The sequence below is a fragment of the Tachysurus fulvidraco genome, chromosome 10 (assembly GCF_022655615.1).
Source record: "Tachysurus fulvidraco isolate hzauxx_2018 chromosome 10, HZAU_PFXX_2.0, whole genome shotgun sequence".
Classification (NCBI taxonomy): domain Eukaryota; kingdom Metazoa; phylum Chordata; class Actinopteri; order Siluriformes; family Bagridae; genus Tachysurus; species Tachysurus fulvidraco.
In genome coordinates, this window is record NC_062527.1 from 7,507,833 (window position 1) to 7,525,919 (window position 18,087).

The following is an 18,087-nucleotide window of genomic DNA, read 5'->3' on the forward strand; positions in this document are numbered from 1 at the left end:
AGAGTCAGAGGCTTAGTTTATAGTAATGATGTGTATACCAATATGTACGTATACATATACGTACATATTGTGCAAATATATTTAAAAGTTCTGTACAGTAAGGCAAATTCTCTCTCATATATGTATATATACATACACATATACACAATGATTAACTGAAACATAGGTAGAAGTTATTCATTTTGTAAAATTATTTGGCATTATTATTTCTGAATCGATTGTAGATTTCTCAATATAAATAAGAAAACTAAAACAAAAAAATTGTTAAAAAAAAACAAATACTATAATCTGCCATTCTGTTATAATGCCTGTATAATTTGCTGTAATGAAACAGACATTTGGTCAGAGATGCTTGTGCACACTTACTTCTGGCAAATTCAAACATAACTAAGTAATGAATTTATTAATTATAGCATACCTATATAGTAGATAAGTGAGGTACACATAGTAGATTATTTTAACATTATAATATATTTTGTACACAATTGCATGGCTTTCGTATTTTCATGCTTTAAATATCTTTTTTTATTCATAATTATTATAAATGATCTAAATCTTAATATTACAGTTACGACACACACTTTTAGGAGTTCCTCCTAAATTTGCCAGAACTACTTGAAGAATCAAACATGGAGAGGACACAAACATTTTGAACAGAAGGACCCTGACACTGAAGTGAATAAATGGACATTACAAACACAAATGCACAGATAAGTTTTATTAAGATGATTACCAATTAACAGAATGTATGATTTCTCACAATAAGCTCTTAAAAAGTAAGATTTAAGTAAAGCAAACATACAGTATTTTAGCTAGCAGATATAATAAAAGTAAAGTATATAGTAAAAGCTCAGCCCTCTTTCTATTCACTCCCTCACTTCAATATTGTTGTTGTCATTAACTATTATTTTAAATTTTATACATCTGGAAATCATTGGATAACATCATATGCATGTTAAACTAAAACCTGAACTAAAGGAAAGATTTTATGAACATAATGTCACTGTTGTATTTTAACTAAATTCTTTGCAATTGACAAACAAATCTGTGCATAGTTCTGTACAGTAAGGCAAATTCTCTTTTTTGTATTCTTGTGTTGGTTAATAAGGGATGACGATAAGACAAAAACTGCATCAGAACTTGACTTATCTCTTTACTTCTTTTTGAATTTCAATCTGACCTTCTGATCCTTACTGCTTATAAGATGTTTAGATCTTGTGGTATACATTCACACCTGCCCCGTGAACAGACATCACTGACTGTCATATTTGGGTTTTAAATCATAACTCTTTTAAAATACTGTTGTTTTCCTTGGCCCATTTGTTGAACATCTTCTTGTTAGTACACCAGTCGTTACTTTTTCAGGACATTCCAAATTGTTTTATTTGCTATGCCCAACGCTAGTGCAATGGCTCTGATCCATTTCCCTCTATTCTCAGATTCAAAATAGTTTTCTTTTCGCCCATTGACAGCTCTCTGATTTTCAAAGCAAGAGTAGATATTCAGTGCTATTAACTAATTGGCATGATCTAAGCTAGATGTAAATGGACATATCAGGGATTTAAAGCTGTAATTCTCATCTATTGTGTCATACATTTTTTGATCTCAAATCCAAATGAATTCAGTCCATAGAAAAAACAATAAAACCTGCCTTGCTGTTGCAATACATTTATAGAGATAATCAGGCTAATGAAAGTTTTTTTTTTTTAAAAAAAGAATAAGACTTTCTCGTGGCTGCTGCGGGATGAAAGAGTTCAGAGGCCAAGAGCTTCTTCTGTAACCTGACAGCCCAGCAAAGAGTTTCCTGCCTGTATACACTCTGACTGGTTGACCACTGAAACACACAATCATCATCATCATCATCATGATCATGACAGTGCTGGTTAGACATTTCACTTAAGCAGAACACTGCTTCTTTGAAATTTAAATTTTTGAGCTGGAAAAAGTACATTACACTGTTTAAATGTTTTATATCACAGTTACGTAATTGATGACTAAAATGTAGAATTTACCTTTCTGACTGCGGATCCATGACACTGCCTTCATGGCCAAAAACTGCCACTCAACTTGAACATCAATCTTAAAGCCGTGCAACCAAATAAGAGCAAGAAGTGTAGCCCAGACATCTGGCTTCACCTGTACACAAAAAACAATAGGAAACTGACACTAATGAAGGATATCAATATACATGAATGAGTGAATGAATAAAGTCCCATTAACTATTTTCACATATAGAGAAATTAATTAGAATACATTCAGGTTTTGTTCTCTAATCTACATATAGCAAAGTCTGCTGCATTGTAAAGGCTTGTGTTTTGTTGTACAAAATGAGAGACCTCAGTAAGGGCGTCCAGTCCTTATCTACCCTAACCAACCCGCTTAAACATGTTGTATCTCAAGCCATCAGACAAGAGTAATATTCATACTATGAGAATGTGTGAGAACATCATGCATCGGCTGGGATAAACTAGATCAGTGCAGATATAGCTTAAAAAAAATAAGTAAAAAAAAAACAACTTAATAAAAATAATTAAAAAAAATATATATTTATATTAGAACTGGTTTATCAGACAAAATCAATTTTATGTTTTAGTTTATATAGCTAAACAGAAGTAATTGTGTATTTTCTATCTTTTTTGTTTTTGGCCTTTCCGAAAGGAACAGCAAGGCCAATTATTATTATTTGTTTGCTGTACACTGACAAATTTGAGTATGAGATCATAAGATGAATATGTAAATCTTGAGAACTCCAATCTGGCCTTCTGCTGAGGATAGCTTTCCATCTTGTGGCATTTAGATGCAAGTATCAGGAATTCTGATCTTAGATCAAATATTGTCTCATTGTACCCAAATGTTTTCAGTGTATAGCAAAAGCAATAGAATAGTCCTTGATGGTCCAATACTTTTGGACAGAACTGTACAGTTGGGTCCATAAGTATCTGTACAGCAAGACAATTTTCATAATTTTGCCTATGGACTCTACCATGATGCATTTCAAGTGAAGAAAAATAAAGAAAAAAGGAGCTATAATTACATAGTTTAAGCTTAAAGTAAGAAAAAAAACTGTATTGATTAAGGCTTTAATGGTAAATTTACTTTGGGTTCACACATTAGAGATATTTAATGTGTAAAAACCTGTGCAGGAATCTTCTCGATCAGCTCTTTTTCTGTTTTCCCAAACACCTCTGCAAGTGAAGACCCAATTTCCCAGCAACCTGAAGCCTTCTGGAGAGAGATGAGCTCCATCAGTAAGTCCTTTGGAGTCCCTGAAGTTTCTACAGAGACAATAGTATAAACAGATAGATCAGTATAGACATACAAACACATTCATCTCTTTAAGAACTAGTAATAAAAAACAGAAAGGTTCATAAAAACACCAGTATTCACATACAGCACCAGGGAGATGTGGAATTACTGCTGAACATTACCTGGGCTTGTGTCAAATCCTGCATCACCTAAAGCAATGAAACAATTTTAGCTTTAACACAAACATTTCAGACCTATTACCATTTAAAAGTATGAAGCACACCAGTTTTAAAACAATCCTACCAATATATCACTATAATAACCACAGAATAAATGATTATCATCTAAACATAATTGTCCAGCATGTTCTATATTTCTATTTTGACTTAAAAAAAATTGTCTATTTGAAGCTAAAAGAAAACTGAACACAGTATCGTTTTATACAACAGAGCTGTTGAATTCTTAATCTAAAAGTAGTAGTTGAATTATTGAACTATAGATTTAGATTTTAAATATAGAAATATAGATTTTAAACTAATATATCCCTTCTAAGACATTTATGTTTCTACAGTAAGAAATTCACAGCGACTTACATGGTGGCCAACTAACAACACCGGGATTTCTGAGCTTTGTAAAATTTTTATTCAATCATAATTGTAACTTTTGGCAAATTGTTGCACCATATGAGGAATAAACTACTTTGAGGCAGGTTCTTTGTTATCAGACAATAATCCACTTCAGGTAAAGACTCTACACTTTGTGTTGGGTCATTTCACTTCAACATTGTTTATTTTTCTCCAACTGCACATCCTGTTGGCTTTTCTTTCTTATCTAATTTGACCAATTACTTAAATGCATTGAGAATTGAACAGCTCACCAATTAAACTTGATTAAACATTCACACAATATAATCTCTTTATTCTATTCAAACAGAGATATCCAAAGGGTGTACACTTACACTCTTCTATTTGAAGAAATCCACCAACACAGTTAAAATAAAATCAGTTGAAAAAAGGTAAAAATGGGAAAAAATATATTAGTTATATTCAACAATCAATATTTTGACTTTTCAGGAACTAAAAGAACGAAACCAGATTATGCATTTAACCCGGTTCCCTGAGAAGGGAACGTGATGCTGTGGCACGGCTGATGCTATTGGAATATTTCACTGGAAAGTTGTGTCTGAAGCTCTGTGTGCACATGCCAATTTAATGGCTCTGATATGAAGCACTAGTGGATAGCCATTGACATGCCAGGGGCAATTTCTAGGCGACTGATAGGGCATGCAGATCTCCCACTCTTTTAAGGGAGGCCAAGGCTAAGAAGAGCAGAGCTGTCTTCAGGGTCTGAAACTTCTCAAAGGCTCATTATATCGGTCTACTGTTTGAAGGCCATTTGTTACCAGGTATAAATTCTGGTCACACAGACAGTATCTTTGGGTTAAGTTACAGACATCTTCAATAAACACATTTCCCCTGAACTTAGTCCAGCTTACGTTTCTTTTACGTATTAGAAGCATTCTAGTATGTTGACAAGCCATCCAACGAATTTGCATTTGAGGACTTGATTGTTGCGCACTCTGACTAGGAAGACAGCCCAGGCTTATTATAGTAGCGGGAGATAAATTACATGAATGCTGCAGACTGGCGCTTCACCCCCTGGTGCCTGTCAGTGACAGTACTCAGCTGCAACCTCAAACAGGCCATAAGGAAATATGGGGGAATACAGAAAAAAGGACCTCTCTCTGTCTTTAATCCCCATTACTTTAGGACACAGGTGCCTGTGATGAGCTGTCTGCTTTGTGACACTGAGTGCGAGATCTGTGGCTCGTTGGAGCTCAGCTTTTGCCTCAGGTTCAATCCCTCGCCACAGTTAAGCTTTTTTAACAGGACAGCCTGGTAGGCCTGCAAGACAACCATAGTGTGCAGGGCTACCACGGCCTTTTGCCTGCTCCCATGTAGGCCTTCCCCACAACGGCTGAAGTGATTCTACATGGCTTAAAAGGGAGCACAGGCTTCCTCTAAACAAGCGATTTAGCAAAATAGCTTGTGAGCATTGTTTTTCAAGCCCTACAATGGCCAAATAATTAGATGTGGCCGGAGATAAAAGACGGGCAGTATAGGGATTCCCCCAGGACGCTGATACGGACCTGCCAACCTTGGAAAATTTTTTTGAGTAGCAACTTACTGCAGCGACGCGGCGCGAGGTCAGGCACACTTGCTGGTCAGTGTTGATTAAGTTCACAAGCTCACTCATCACAACTTTTTACTATATTTTTCCTATATAAATACTGGCAAATAAAGTAAATCTTGATCTGTGCGCAAAACTTAAACTTGAGGCACAGCACCGATCAAGAACTTCTGAGGGGCATATACTCGCTTCTTTTTAGATTTGCTTCCCTCTCCCTCTCTGTCAGTATCCTCATCTGACATCACGTGTATTACTAACTGCAAGGCACACACAACACACACATCATCATCATTCTCATGTTTTTCATAATAGGTTTCCATGCGCATTTGCGTGAAAACACTTTGTACATTATTAATATGTTTTAAGGCACAAATGGCATGTAAGAAGGTTTGCATTTTACAGTACTGATGTACAAAATGTACAATAACAATACTTGGCTGCTACTAAAATAAAGAGTATAACGTTATGTGCATGATCACTTGTGTATAATATCTGCATACTATTTTAACAACTCTATGTATTGCCATAAATTAGATCTAATGAACTAAGCAGTAACTTCATATCTTACAACACATACATGTGTTAATTTTCTCAGCAATAATGCAAGACTCTAGACTTCACTATGGTCTTGACTGGCTGATCATATAATGATACCTCCCTTATCATTTCCACTTTTTGCTTCTATTTTCCTGCTTTTCACAAAAAAAATCTGATGTCCATCAGATGTGATCTACAGGAGCCAGTAACAATCGAGTCAGATACAACTGATATTTAAAAAATGACATTAGTTTCGTCATGTTATAGCATGACTGAGTGCTATAAAATGGATACACAGACGCTCGCAGATATTGATTTCTGCGTGCTCGCGCCAGTTTGCCTTTTCCGTTAAAGTACGACGGCAATGCATTTACAGGCATGACTTACGTTTCCTATATAAATACTGGCAAATAAAGTAAAACTCGATCTGTGCGTAAAACTTAAACTTGAGGCACAACACCGGACACTTGGGCACATGCCCCAGTAAAGTAGTCTAACGACGCCTGTGGTTCGGCAGGCTTATTAAATTGGATGAAATTCACAATTCTGGCCATTTACCTTTGAAACGTTAAGTCGTCACTTGTAAAAAACAGTCACTGTAAGAAGAATTGAAGACGGACAAAGACAGATGAAAACCACATCGTAGCGTTGAAGAGTTTTTACCTGGCGCTATGATTGGTCGAATTATTATTTTCCCAGGTTGCTGCCCAATGCGATTACACCCATAGGCGAATTGCCTGGTGTACAAATGCACAGACAGTTAAACTCAAAGGCATCAATGGTTTTTTACAATGCGTATTTTGAAGTGACAAATCGTAGCAGCGTACTGTGATGTCTAAATGCGTATCTGCTACACAAAATGCGTAAAGGTTGGCAGGTCTGCATCTGCGCCAAGCCATTAAATTGGTGTGTTTGTGCAAAAGACCTTGAGACACTTCCCAACAAAGTGTTCCCATAACATGAGCCATGATGCAGCGTTGAATTCCGTTGAATTGATGTTTATGAACTGTGCTGTGTAATGTAAGAATTACAAACTATTAAATTTAACTTAAACTTGAATAAAGCTTGACTTATAAAATAATATATCAACATCAACTAACCAAGAGAGTTGGTACAGAGCCCACCAGCCATTGCTGCAGCAGGAAATGCTGTAATGAGGTAAACAATAAGATAATGTTAGATTATTCATCTGCTCTCTGTAATGTTTACAAAAAAAGTTAATTATTATTAATCAATATTTTAATAAATGTAGAAAAATAATCTCTTTTAGACTCTGCTGTTTAAATGTGGCCCTTGATGTAATTGCATGTTTTGATGTGTATGAATTGTGCTGTGTAGTGTAAGAACTACAAACTATTATATTTGATAACTTGCACATTGGAAATAAAGACCTGTCAACGTAGGAGCAAACAAACAAACAAAAACAAATCTTCCTCATTAATCATGTGCTTCATTTTCTTGTCATGGAATGTACTGTACACTGGCGGATGGAAATAATGACAACTTAAAGCTCGATGTATAAAATAAGATATTAACTTCAACTAACCAAGGGAATCTGCACAGGGCACACCAGCCATTGGTGCAGCAGAAAACGCTGTAATGAAATAAACAATAAGATAATGTTAGATTATTCATGTGCTTTCTAAAAAAAAAGTACAGAAAAATTAAAATAAACCTTTTAGAGGACTGAATGTGTAGAATTAAGCACAAGCATCTAGAAACTCAATATAGGAATGTTGCATTAAAAATAAATGGTCATACTTTAAGAAATAGAAAAAAAAGTATTAATTTCTGTAAACTTTACATTTTTGAAAATAAGAACACTTTACAATGTAAAAGATTAAATCACATCAGTTGACCTAGTCAGATTATTATTATTACTGTTACAGTATGTATAGCTTGACAAAGGTAAAAGAACTTATACTCTGAATATGTTTATATAATCCTAAACACTCAGTGTTATACATTTAGAATTTACTATTAATCCATATTTTAATAAATGAAGAAAAATAATCCCAACTCTGCTCTGTTTGAATGTTGCCCTTGATGTAGGCATGTGTGTATGAACTGTACTGTGTAGAAACTACTAAATTTGGTAACTTGCACATTGGAAATAAAGACCTGTCTATGTACTGTAGAAGCAAACATACAAATCTTTCTTGTTAATCATGTGCTTCATTTTCTCATCATGGGTGGTACTGTACACTGGCGGATGGAAAAATGACAACTTAAACTTGACTAAAGCTAGATGTGTAAAATAAGATATTAACATCAACTAACCAACGGATTTTTGACAGAGCATAACACCCATTGCAGCAGGAGACACTGTAATGAAATAAACAATAAGGGGCTTTTTACACCTGGTCACTTCATGCGTTTTCTGTGATCCGATAGCTATTCGATGGTAAAAAGACCGGGTCTAAATGCCCTCCGAAACGTTTTCAAGACAGATAGAAATCCGATCGTTCAAACCACTTCAGGAGGTGGTCTGGGACGGATTTCAGATGAAACTCGACAGTAAATGAATGTGATTGTTCAAGCCACATACGTCATCACTATACTCCTCCCAAACAGAAGTACGTCACTCGCAGGTGACTCACGAGTCGTACATCTCTCCCGAAACAAATATGTTTTCCCACCAGTGCTGGCTCCGATCTTTCACCCAGGTGTCTCATTAGGTGTTAAAATGCACTGCTGCCACCAGCGAAAATGCAGCAAACTGTAAATGCTGTTTTTTGTAGCAAGCGCACACACCAAAGCGTGTTCCATTTCAATTACCCCGGAAATGAGATAAAATATATTTGCATTTTGGGTGGGAGTAAAAAGGTCGGATTGATATCCGATTCGCCAAGAAGCATTTATGTGGCCTAATGTAAATGGAACACTTTTAACAAATCAGATAGCTAACGGATCAGATAAAACACATGAAGTGACCAGGGGTAAAAAGGCCCTAAGATAACGTTAGATTATTCATGTGCTTTCTAAAAAAGTACAGAAGAATTCAAATAAATTTTTTAGAGGACTGGAGGTATAGAATTAAGCACAAGCATCTAGAAACTCAATATAGTAGAGTTGCATTAAAAATAAATTAAAACTAATAAAAATAAGAACACTTTACAATGTAAAAGATTAAAATCACATCAGTTGCCCCAGTCAGATTATTATTATTATTATTATTATTATCATTATTATCATTATTATCATTATTATCCTTAATGATAATAATGATAATAATGATAATAATAATAATCTGACTGCTACAACTGATGTGATTTTAATCTTTTACATTCCAACAGTGATGTGTGATATTATCATCATCATTGTTATTATCATCATTATTATTATTAATAATGATGATAATAACAATGATAATAATAACAATGATAATAATAATAATAATAATAATAATACATACTACTGTTATGTTAACAAAGGTAGAAGAGCTTCAAACATAAATATATGTTGAGCCACATCACACATCACTGTTGGAATTCATTCATTTGGAATTTCTTTAAATATAAATGAAATAAAAGTGCACTGACAAATATTTAATAAACCTAAATTGCAAAGTCTGCTTGAAAGTCTCAACAGACACATACTTAAATATAATAATAAGTTTTTTGTATAATGTTTAGCACCTTACCTTTGCAAAGTGCTGTATAGAGTAAAACAATAACAAGATGTTATTCATGTAATTACTATGTGAACAAAAAAGTACAATAATTGAAATAAACTTAGAGGGCTGGATATGTAAAATTATAGGCACAAGCATGCAAAAACTCAATATAGTTGTGTGGCATTAAAAATAAATTGTTATACTTTATTTACATTTCAACATCTAAAAAACAAAAACAAAAAATCCCACAAATGCTTACTGTCTGGTGAGTCAGTCTCCTTAGTGGAGTCAAACCTTGTGTACTGTATTTGTGTTTTTTAGGTTGTACACCTTTGCTTTTGGCTCAGAAATCTATGCTTATAAAACTATTTAGAGTTTTGCTAATTATAAATTTTAGTTTTTGTCAAAATAAACAAACTTTACAACACTTTAAACTGTACTTTACTTCACAATTACTTCTAAGTAATTATAATTACAATTATTCTCCTGTAACATCACCACACCCACTTGCATGTTATTTCTACCTTAATTTGGTTAATAATTACTGAACTGCTGTGAGATCTGAACAATGAAGGTGGTGAACTTTCAGAAACCAAAAGAAGTTATTGCTATTATTGTTATTGGTATTGCTATTGTTGCAGGCTGGAGTACAATTTCCAGTTGGAAACGTTTTCAGTCTAAAATTGAGCAACTTACCAAAAAATAAACTTACCTCTTTTTTTCCTCGACACTGTACAGTGGAAAACAAAAACTTTTTTGAGACTAATATTATATTTTCATATTTTCCAGCCCAATGATGTTTTTATATTATTGCACATTTCTGCACAGTTATAATGACCAAAACCTTAAACTTCTGTTAATTACTAGATAGATCAAATGTAGTAATCTAAAGTAACATAAGACTTTTCTACACTCAAATCAAGGTCCTATAATTTACATGCAACTTTACAAAATCTAAAAACAAGTAACAACACATTTAATGAATGAAACAACACAATATTTTTCTCAGGATATAAAAAATATTCACAAAATTCTGTGTTCTGTTACTTACAGTAGCTAACTGAACATCCCAGCATTACTGTAAGTATATAAAGAAAAACAGGATGTTAGTTTCTCTGTGTTCTGTATAATGTGTTTTTACACATAAAAGCACTAAAACTGTGGATGCTGGTCAAAGTAATGTTTTTTGTATACAGTATGTAGAGAAATGTTATATTGCAGTTACAAAATAAAGAAGAAGAATACTGACCCGGGGCAGGAATTCTCCTCTTCACCAGCGGCCCCTTCACAGCTTGTTTGTTGCCCCTATGAACAGCTATGAAGGCTGTGTGTGAGCTGCTCACTCCACACTGCTTACTCAGTTCCACCACTCTGGCCTTCAGAGCATCTTTATCAGCTCCATCAACCCTCTCGTCTCTTTCCAAAGAACGGATCAGAGAGCGAGCACCAAGCCTGTGGATGGCCATCCTGTACGTACACACACACGCACGCATGCACGCACACACACACACACATGTACACACACAAATACACACAAATACACACACACACACACACAGTGATTGATTAACAATTATACAGATAAATCTATATGTAGCTTTTGTTTTGACTGAAATCCTCCATAAACTGGTGGCTGGTTCATCTTATTGCACTAACACTGAGTACTGTAAAGCTGATTTTTATTACTATTATGAGTATGACAGCTAAAGACACCCAGCTAGGGTTTATTATGCAGTCATATGGAAAGTTGTGGCTCAGTGATCAAGCTGTTGGACTACTGATCAGAAGTTTGTGGGTTCAAATCCCAGTACCACCAAGCTGCCACTGCTGGGCCATGAGCAAGGCCCTTAACCATCAGATTCTCACAGTTATAAATGAGATAAGGATGTCTGCTAAATGCTGTAAACGTAAGAAGTGTTAGAGACTACACCTAGCACTTACCCTGTGTTCTCGACAGGCTTCAGGAAGAAGTCAACACTGTTTGTGACCTCCTGACCTCCCAGGCGATAATGCACTGATATTTTTCCCTTAGCATCTGGGTTCTGACATTCCTAGGGACAGAGTGAACAGTGATTACTAAAAAATCCAGTCATGTTCTTGTAGAAGAACCACAATTTAAACAACTGTTTGAGTTTAACCATTTATAAAATTCTGCATAAATCATTGCAAATTCATAGAGTGAAATAAGTTTGCATTTTCACCTCTCCTTTCAACTGGGCATAAATCAGTGCTCTTTGACCATGGAACAGTGATTTAATTTGGGGGCTCAGATGGGAGAAAGATAATCCAAACCAGTCCTCAGTGATATCAGTCACTGCTGGTTGTAAAGCATAGCGAAGAGACTGCATTACCTAGCATTGGGAATGAAAGTCATGTTCAATAAAAAGTGTGAAATGTAGTAAGATTTCCCAATAAAGCTCTCATCTGTTTGTCAGTGGGAACATGAGAGACACAGAACATGCAGAATTATCTGTACGTTCTGTAAATGACATAAATGACAAACATCACATCATTTGAATGACACTGTAATGACTATTAACTAATATTATTTGAGCAGAAACCAGTCTTACTTTGGCCTGCATGCGATCCTTTCCTGTGATGAACTGGGCGTGGCCACAGCTGTTCTCAGCCAATCCTGTAATGAGTGCAGAACTTGCACCTTCACCAATCCCAAATGAGAAGCATCTGTTTAAACAAAGGAGTTGATTATATTATATCCTTTATGAGTCATTTAGATCAGAGGAGAACTTTGAAACTTGTAAACAAGTGAACACTAAATCACAACTGGTTATGATGCTTCATCCATAAATGTTAAATAAATCTTTTTATTACTATAAATAGCTCCACCAAAGCATTACATTAATATTTACATTGATAAATAAAAACTTTATTCTCTTTTAAAATCCAATTTTTTTTAGGGCTGAATAATATTTGCTTCTGTTATAAGTCCCTTAGATTAAGCTGTTACGCCAGAAAAGATTACTATTAAACTCTCAGATGTACAAAAATTTGTTAAACTGTAAGATGCTAACTAACACCCACACACACTCTCACGCACGTGTGCACACGTGCACACAAGGACACAAACACACATACATACACACAAGTGGGGATAGGAAAACTGGTACTAAGTGCTACTACATCAGAAAAAATAAACTGTCTAGATTATGAATGTTTTAAGATTTAAACAGCACATGCCTGTGGAATTTAGCATTGCTCTTGACACAGTGAAGAACATCTTTGGTGTTTCCTACTTCACCATCTGTAAATATGAAAAGCTGAAAAGAGAGAGAGAGAGAGAGAGAGAGAGAGAGAGAGAGAGAGAGAGAGAGAGAATAATTGAAAATCCAGGACAATAATCATACAAATAAAAAAAATAAATAAACAAGCCACAAACAATCTTTTTCTTTCTAAGAATATAGAAGAGCACCCTTCAGATTTCTTAGTGTGAAGCATGGAGCTTTAAATAGTATAGTATAGTATAGTATAGTATAGTATAGTATAGTATAGTATAGTATAGTATAGTATAGTATAGTGAGGCTCTACTGACCTTGCCTAAATACATTTAAATCTAAACAGGTCATTAAAATGAACGCCAGTGTGCGTCACTGATAAACCACAGCAAAAATAATATTACCTGTCTTGGGTGGTTGGAGATGCAAGGCTGCTTGTAAATGTGTTTCAAAGCTGGCAGAATCTCTGTGCCCCCCATGTCTGCTTGCATCTCCTTTACCTTCTGCATCGCTTTCTCCATTGTGCCCTGATTGTACCGCACACTTTTACTAAAATCAGAGAAACATGCTTTCATTTCATCCGTTGGTATTAGTAACAGAAATATGACCTATTCAGTGCTTCATGTGATTTGAACTCACGGGAAGAAGGAACTATATCGAGAGCCAAAGCCATAGATGTTGAAGTAACAGTCCATGGGGAGACTCTTCAGTAGCAGGAGAAGAGTGTCCTAAACACATCATTACACACAGTCAGTGTTATTCTTAGTTTACACAGAAAGATAAGAAGTGTTACAGTTCAGTTAAGTGTTAAGTCTTACCCTGGCACAGTCGATGCGTTCCTGTGCACCTGGTCCATTATGCATGCTACTGGACATACTGCCGGATCTGTCCATAACAAACACAAACTCACCACACGTTGACATGGAGGACATCACTGACTCAGGGAACTCTGGATAGAAACTGACCATGACCACTGGATCTCCCATAAGAGATCCTAAAAAGAGAAAAAAAATAAACAGAATTGTAATGAAACAAAAGCAAGAAAAGAAGAAACTATGAACCAATGACCAAGAAACTAATGACCAACCAAAATAGGCTTAGAGTTTATTCTTGTTTTAGCAGTAGTACTTTTCCAAAGAAGCTCGAAATTGTCTGAATCCACAAACAGTGTGTTTTTCCTTGTATTATAGTTTAGGGAACAGATTTGTGAAATTGTACCTGACTCTTCTGCAGGAGCTCCAGCCTCCACTATAGCAGTGAGCTGATGGGGATTCTGATAATATAGATACAGCTCGACATCTCGATCAAACATGTGACCTGCGCCAAGACTTACCTAAACACGTACACAATATAATGCACTTCATATTTCATAAACATAAATTAGAGTAAATGTGGCATCTGACAAGGTTTGAACACACTAGCAAGTCAGTAATCAGCAAGACCTCCTTTGGTGTCCTTCTATCAGACCTGTACTTCTATACAGTAGCTCTTCAGTGGGTGTTCCTCTTTCACACACATGCACACACGCACGTACGCACACACGCACGCACGCACACACACACACACACACACACACACACACACACACACACACACACACACACACACACGCTCTCTCACACGCACTCACACACACACGCACCTTCGCCTTGGTGTGGTCTGTGTTGAGGAACATCAGAGGCTCTAGAGGACATTTGGACTCCACTTTAGTGATGGGGTTTGGAGAGTTTATATGTGCAGTAAAAGAGAGGGAGTAGGGGATACCAGTGGAACTTGATGTTATCTCTGACACTATACCACCCCCTGTACCTGAAAATAAAACACACAACAGATTATATGATTCATTCACATGACGGATGATCCATTTAGCTAGGTATTTGTATCATTACACAGAGATGTGACAGTAAAGTGTGTCAGATGTATTTCAGTAAGGTATGTTTAGTAAGTGACTGTAAGTTGTGTTCTGCTGGCTGTGTGTATATGTGTGTGTTTAATACCAGCTGGTGTGTAGCGAGGGTTGAGTACTGCAGGCAGACAGAACTGCAGTGAATGGTCAGCCTGCACACTCAGTTCAATGATATAGATGAAGGTGACAGCGGCACTCTGGTGTGGAGGCAGAGAGCCCACACTGAGCCTGAACACGTCCGCAGACTCCTCACTCTCCTCCAGCAGAAACGCCTGTTCACCTGAACTCAGTGCATCATCGTACTGCTCCCGCGCCTGACCCAGGACAACATACATGTGTTAATGTTACATTCCCACCGAGCATCAGGCATGTTGTCCACCTACAGTACATTATTACAATTATCCCGTCCACAGGTAAAACTATTGTTTTACTCACCTCCTGTTTCTCCTGCACCTCAGCCACTATCTCCTGATCTGCAATCTTGGCACTGAAATGGCAGAGAGCAGCTCCTGAAGGCATGGGGAAGACAAACACGGCTTCCAGGGTGTTATCTTCCTCATTTATATACTTCAGTGTGGAGGTCACTGTCACTACATGCCCCTGAACCTGCAGATCCACCTCAATGTTCTTTAGTGGAACTGAACAGAAAACACCTTACATTAATGTTTACCTGCACACACACACACACACACACACACACACACACACACACACACACACACACACACACACACACACACACACACACACACAAGAAGAAGCACAAAATCTTACCTGGCTCATTCATGTTTGTCAACAGACCACAGTTCACCATTTTGCCCGTTGTGAGAAGCTTTGAAAAAAATCTTGAAAGGAAAAGGCAGTCAGCAGTGTAAAAACACACACAAAGTGAAAGTAACAAAATCCTCCAACAACAGTATCAAGTCAGCTCACTATTACTTTTGGGTTAAATTAAAGTTGTAGACATGAATTTTGTCAGTTATTCTTTACAGCGTTTCACCTCACAGTAAAGCTGCTCTGTAAGCCACAGAAGCTCGTGTGGAAATTGTATAAACAATCGTAAGGTAAAGCAGAAACTATTGAACAGGTTTGTTATTACACTTTAATGATGCTGGGGGAAAAAACTAGTAATAAAACATTATTTGTCCCCCAAACACCAGGTTGAGTCTGTAACCAAGGAATAAACCCTTCTCAAAAAGACCACAAAATAAATAAAATGAATAATACTGAACGAAGTATGAATCCTCTGTTTGTTGTCTTTCCTCTTATATATTAAATATTTTAATTATATATTAAATACGTTTAATTCTGTGTTTTTTGCTCTAAATTAAATTGCTCTAATTACATTATAATATGTAATATTATATATATATATATATATATATATATATATATATATATATATATATATATATATATATTATAATGACATATTATAATATAATTACAGGTTAGAGTAAATCGATTAAAAACGTCCATTGATACAATCGGTTCATACCTAATGAAAGATCTTCAAGGAAAATGAAATGCTGAGATAAATGTCCACTTGTTGCAGCAATAGATTGATTCTGTTAGTCACAGATGCTTCGCGCTTTCTCTCTCTCTCTCTCTCTCTCTCTCTCTCTCTCTCTCTCTCTCTCTCTCTCTCGTTTCACCTCACGCTCAGACATTTTACTTACTAGACTGTTTAATTAGGTCACACACACACACACACACACACACACACACACACACACACACACACACACACACACACACACACACACACACACACACACACACACACACACACACACACACATCACAAAGAGAGAAGCAGTGGAGAGGAATCAGCGTAGCTGCTGTTTATAATATTAGCAAGCACTAGATGGTGTACTAGAGCTCAAGCTTATGGGAAGTATTATGTGTATGCCTGACTAAAGAGATATGTCTTTAATCTAAATTAAACTGGAGTATGGGATATTTTAATTTACATTTAGTCATTTAGCAGATGCTTTTATCCAAAGCGAATTACAAATGATAAAATACAAGCAACACGGTTGTTAGAAAAGTGGTGCCCAGAGTAGAGGAGTAAAAGCAGTAAAAAAAATCATCATGATCATGATCATGATCCAGAGTAAGCAAATGATAAAAGGTTTGTTATAAACAGAACCCTGGGGAAGCTGAACATATTTCCATCACGGCATTAACAACTCTTTTGCTGCTGCTCACTAGTCCTACATTCAAAACACAATGTGGAGTCAGACTCTGATAGAGCTTATAAACGACATCATTAGCACTCTGTTCATTAATAGTGCCTGCAGGTAACTAAATATTTAGCTATTATGCTGATTCAGTGGCTTGTAATTAAGTAAAGCAAATTAATGAGCTAGGACGCTTACCAGGACAATTTTATTGTCATTTCAACCATGTACTGTGTCAGCTATATATGGTTGCACTGACAATAAAAGCTTCATTTTACATTGACTTGTAATAAAATCTGAGTTATTTACAAATGTGGGAAGTGATTTTGTGTACTTTTGTTGACCCCAAGTCAAACATGTCACACCATAAAGCTGGGATTCTGAGTCAATGTCATGACTGCAGGGTGTTTATCACAGACCCAGAGCAGTCCTTTGTTCATAAAGCTGTAATACTGTGGAAGTTATTGAAAAGAAAATTATTATTATTATTATTATTATTATTATTATTATTATTATTACCACTAGTTATACTACCATTAGTAGTATTAGGCTATAAATAGTATAAATACAGTATAAATGTAGGAAGAAGATTTTTTTTTTATAAAGGAATAGGAATTGTTCAAAACTGCAGAACCTGTTAGGATTTTGGACTATAAACTTTGTCTCGTGTTTTCTAATGTTTTTTTGGTATTGCCTATGTTTTTGCCCTTTTTTCTTTCAAGACACTTCTGAGCTTCCAACTTTGTCTCAGCAGTCTGGAGAAAACAACAACACATGAACAAAGTGTGATGTTCGGGTGTCCACATACTTTTGGTCATACAGTATATGTATGTATATGTATATAAAGTACATACAAAGGATCTGTCATTACAACAAGACAAGCTTAACATAGAAACTGTCTAGAAATTGGTTCATTAATTTGGTTGATTATGAAATATCATTTAGATTCTATTCTGATTTTTTTAAAAATTTTCTATTATATTATTCAAACGCTTCCTGTTTCCTGTTTCAGATTTTTTTTTAACACCACAGTTGACCTCGATTGCGAGACAGACTTACGTACTGTATATGTAAATTCTACATCACTGCTGTCCTACACACAAACACAAACCATGGAGGTTCACAAAAGTTGAAATAAAAGCAAAATCTAATACAGAATATAAATAGACAAATAAA

General features: G+C 35.8%; 1 protein-coding gene across 30 annotated transcripts in view; it reads right to left on the reverse strand.

Moving 5' to 3' along the window:
• The window catches only part of LOC113660241 (von Willebrand factor A domain-containing protein 5A-like), a 66,481-nt gene extending 50,158 nt beyond the window's left edge, over positions 1 to 16,323 (reverse strand). For 5 of the 30 annotated variants that reach the window (XM_047819568.1, XM_047819565.1, XM_047819564.1 and 2 more), the window contains exons 1-2: positions 16,227 to 16,283; positions 15,503 to 15,573 (exon numbers count right to left, since the gene is read on the reverse strand). In XM_047819568.1, coding sequence (XP_047675524.1) covers positions 15,503 to 15,542 — 40 coding nt within the window. In that variant the 5' untranslated portion in view covers positions 15,543 to 15,573; positions 16,227 to 16,283. Of the gene's footprint in view, positions 1 to 1,712; positions 1,835 to 2,012; positions 2,137 to 3,135; positions 3,276 to 3,428; positions 3,456 to 4,204; positions 4,211 to 7,073; positions 7,122 to 7,519; positions 7,568 to 8,253; positions 8,299 to 9,616; positions 9,629 to 10,301; positions 10,320 to 10,640; positions 10,668 to 10,838; positions 11,057 to 11,530; positions 11,641 to 11,790; positions 11,941 to 12,159; positions 12,275 to 12,787; positions 12,868 to 13,226; positions 13,372 to 13,461; positions 13,551 to 13,640; positions 13,817 to 14,040; positions 14,156 to 14,464; positions 14,632 to 14,819; positions 15,043 to 15,163; positions 15,367 to 15,502; positions 15,574 to 16,226 lie in introns of those variants that run through there. The other 25 variants (XM_047819553.1, XM_047819551.1, XM_047819548.1 and 22 more) reach the window with 22 other exon arrangements.
• Positions 16,324 to 18,087: the final 1,764 nt, after the last annotated feature.